The sequence below is a fragment of the Bison bison genome, unplaced genomic scaffold (assembly GCF_000754665.1).
Source record: "Bison bison bison isolate TAMUID 2011002044 unplaced genomic scaffold, Bison_UMD1.0 scf7180017834177, whole genome shotgun sequence".
In the NCBI taxonomy this organism is placed as follows: Eukaryota; Metazoa; Chordata; class Mammalia; order Artiodactyla; family Bovidae; genus Bison; species Bison bison.
In genome coordinates this window covers 1-3,691 of record NW_011472554.1, presented here as the reverse complement: position 1 = coordinate 3,691, position 3,691 = coordinate 1, and the positions used below count along the sequence as shown (strand labels likewise).

At 39.8% G+C, this 3,691-nt stretch overlaps 1 protein-coding gene across 1 annotated transcript in view; it reads left to right on the top strand.

Annotated features, from left to right (window-relative positions):
• LOC104983281 (cytoplasmic tyrosine-protein kinase BMX-like) overlaps window positions 1-3,460 on the top strand; it is a gene marked incomplete at its 5' end in the record, with an annotated part of 15,017 nt that extends 11,557 nt beyond the window's left edge. The window contains 3 exons of the mRNA XM_010832709.1: window positions 1,011-1,186; window positions 2,675-2,746; window positions 3,403-3,460. Coding sequence (XP_010831011.1) covers window positions 1,011-1,186; window positions 2,675-2,746; window positions 3,403-3,460 — 306 coding nt within the window. The remainder of the gene's footprint in view (window positions 1-1,010; window positions 1,187-2,674; window positions 2,747-3,402) is intronic.
• Window positions 3,461-3,691: the final 231 nt, after the last annotated feature.

The following is a 3,691-nucleotide window of genomic DNA, read 5'->3' as shown; positions in this document are numbered from 1 at the left end:
GCTGACATATAATAGCACAGATTATTTGCCTAGTTTTGATCTTTACACAGATGGAATTATAAAGTATATAGTTGTTTATTGCCTATTTTCTCATGAGATTCACTCATAGTTTAGTATGTGGTTGCAGTTTATTCTCAATTGCTGTACAGAATTCCATTGTGTGAATATAATGCTGTATGAGTTTCTTATTGCTGCTGTAACAAATTACCACAAATTTAGTGGCTTAAAGCAACACAAAGTTTTTTTCATAATTCTAAAGTCAGAAGTCTAGAATCGGGTCTACAAAGCTGTATTCCTTTAGGAGGCTTTAAGAAAATTTATTTACTTACTTTTTCTAGTTTCTGGGGGCTGCCTACATTCCCTGGCTCCTGGCCCCTTTTTCCATCTTTAGGGCCAGATTGGTAGCATCTGCTTTCCTCTCTGATCTTTGTTTCCATCTTTATACCTGTTCCTTAATCTCTGACCTTCTTGCATCTCACTTGTGCCCTTGTGCCCTTGTGATTATATCTGGCTCATCCCAGTAATACAGGATAATCACCCCATTTCAAGATCCTTAACTTAAGTCATATCTGCAAAGTATGTTTACTATGTAAGGTGACATACTCACAGGTTGCAGGGACTGGGACATAAACATCTTTGGGGAAAGGGCATGATTTAACCGACTACAGCCACAATAAGGTTATTATTGGGCATTTAGGTCATTTCCAGTTTTTACCTAATTGAAATAATTCTGCTATGGAACATTCTTTTATATGTCTTTTGGCTTCACTATTGGGCATATATGGGTCCTAGGATATGTGCAAACAACTTTCCAGTGTGGTCATGCACTTCATACTCCAACCAAGAAAGTATGAGAGTTCCAGCTGCTCCATGTCTTGTGACTACTAGTTACTGCCCCTTTCTTTCCTATTTTTTTTTTTAATTTAAGAGCTGATATACTTTGATTGTCAGTTCCCAGCTCATGAATCTGTGCCTCACTGTGATGTACTTGAATCTCTTGTCCTCCAAAGCTGAAGATTCCTAGAGCAGTTCCTATTCTCAAAGTAGATGAACCATCTTCAAGTACCACTCTAGCCCAGTATGACAGTGATTCCAAGAAAAACTATGGCTCCCAGTCAAACATCAACATGAAGTATATTTCAAAAGAAGACTTCCCTGACTGGTGGCAAGTAAGAAAACTGAGAAGGTAAGTCCCAGCTTTCAGTCCAGCTGCACAGCGCATCAAGTAGGTATTACCGCACTGCCTCAGAGCTGAGCCTCAGCACAGCCTGCACAGGCCATGCATGAGACAGGGCTGCCCTCTCAGAAAATTCTGTGCCTGAGCCAGAAGCCCAGAGTAGTGGTGGCCCCACTGGGACTCAGCACCACAGACTTGCCATTTAGATGATTGAATCTAATGATGTGTACAATACTTGAGCACTTTATTCCCTTTCTTTTCTTTCCTTCTTCCTCCAAATAACCCCACATTCCAGAACACCAAATCTTTAAAATATATCCTTTATCTGAGAGAGCTTAGAGTGGGTAGGTTTTTGCAACGTGCTTTGGCATCACTGGCCAATGACAAGTATTCAAACGAGGCTGTGGCTGCCTTCTCAGGATGTACACCTTCACCTATAGTCTTCTTTGCCACTTACACTTTTCACTTCACATCTGGGACATTTTTCCTATTTGAAGACATGAGGATATACTACACTTTTAATTTTTTAATGTTTTAGCTGTGGTAAAACAGCACAAAATTTACCACCTTTGTCATTTTGCAGTGTAGAGTTCAGTAGTGTTCATTACATTCCCACTGTTGTGTAAGCTACCTGATTATTGTGAATGTCTGTATTGTATTCCATCATGTGGATAAACCTAAGTGATGCACAACTGATGGACACTCTCCACATGTTCTTAAAAACCACAAAAAGGCTAAATAAATTGCTTGGTATTTTTAAATAAGAGCTTTCTTATGAAGAGCTGAAGGGAAAAAGCTTTGCTAGTGAGCAAGGCTCTTTGGGAAGCTGGGGCTTTCCAGGCTTTCCTTGAACTGCAGCCAGAGGAGCACTTCCTTGTTAAGGAAGCTTGTCACTCTGAAGTGTGATTTTGAAAAAGAGCCTGGGTTGTGAAGGCAAACAGGAAATAGGTCCTACCTTCCAACTAAAACAGCCTTTGGACTTGGAGAAGTCGGCACTGCCTCATGGGCTGCTTCACACACCAAGTAAAAGAGATAAAATGATGGGTGGAGAGGATGAAGAGAACCCTGCAGATCTGTGTGTGTACACATGGAGTTAAAAGGTTCAGTATTTTCAGGACTTTCCTTTGCAAGCATAACAGCAAAGAGGAAAATGACATTAAAATATATTAATGACAGAATGCTTGCACACATACAAGAAAATCAGAGCAAACCCAGTCAGGATGATTTATTAACCCAAGTTTTCTATTGTTTGGGGTTATTATGAGCCATTATTAAAAACTCTCTTTTGTTTAGGCATCCTATCAAATGACTGCTTTTTAGTGGGCTCACTGCAAGGATGAAAATGTGAAAATGACTCATCAGCTTCAATTTCCAAACCAAGTGACATATATGGGTCACAATATTAAATAAAGCTAAAACATATCCAAACAATTACTTTTGTCATTTAACATTTACAAATAAATATAAATTTATGAACTGTATCTCTCTTTTTTGTAGCAGTGAAGATTTGGCATGCAGTAATCAAAGGGAAAGAAATGTTGTAAATCACAACACCTCAAAGATGTCATGGTAAATCAACTTCAGATATTCTGTTGCAGCCAGGATTTCTTTCATCTGCAGGAAAACTAACCACAGGTGTAAAAATTTTGCAACTAGCCTTTAATTTTAAGGTGACTATAAAACAAACAAATACATGGAGTTTGCTTCTTTGAACGCTGACAGTGGTCTGAATGGATAACTTCCGAGGTTACACTGATATTTCCTACCCATCATACATGATATACACAGGTGTCAGCATGAACACGAACATACCTATGTGAGCCATGTGGTGTTGAGGAACTCTTCTTTGAGAATACCTCTATACACTACCCAAGACTTTCTCTAACTTCATATCACAGCTGCCCCTGAAGCATTTCATCTATTTCATGAGTCTGCTCTTCTGACAGAGTCAAAGAAATCTACATTCCTGGGATCCTCCTGTATCAAGGAGCCAATGTCTTATGAGGCTGAGCATGAGCTCAACTTGTGAGCAACCTTCTCTTCACTTTGCTGACCCCTTCCCAAGTGCAAAAAAGGGAAATCTAACAGTGCAGATTTTATTTATGTGGATAAAAGCAGGGTGGGATTTGACATGGCACTGTGAGGCACTTGGATTATTTCTTGGTATTGTGTGTGTGTGTGTGTGTGTGTGTGTGTGTATTAACTACGTTTCCTCTCTTCTTAAGGGGCTCCCCTGAATCAAGTTCATCTGAAGAAGAGGAAAACCTTGATGATTATGAGTGAGTTTTGAAAGTCCTCTGTGTTCCTCTAAAACTAGACATAGATATTTCTATTCTATTCTTCTGAAAAGGCTGTATTTACATGGAGAAACTCCTGTGAGGTTCTGGGCCATGAAACTGGAGGATGGGTGGCAATAAACTGGGCTGTTACTAATGAAATTGTTGTTCAGTTGCTAAGCCGTGTCCTATTCTTTGCGACCCCATGGACTGCAGCATGCCAGGCTCCCCTGTACCT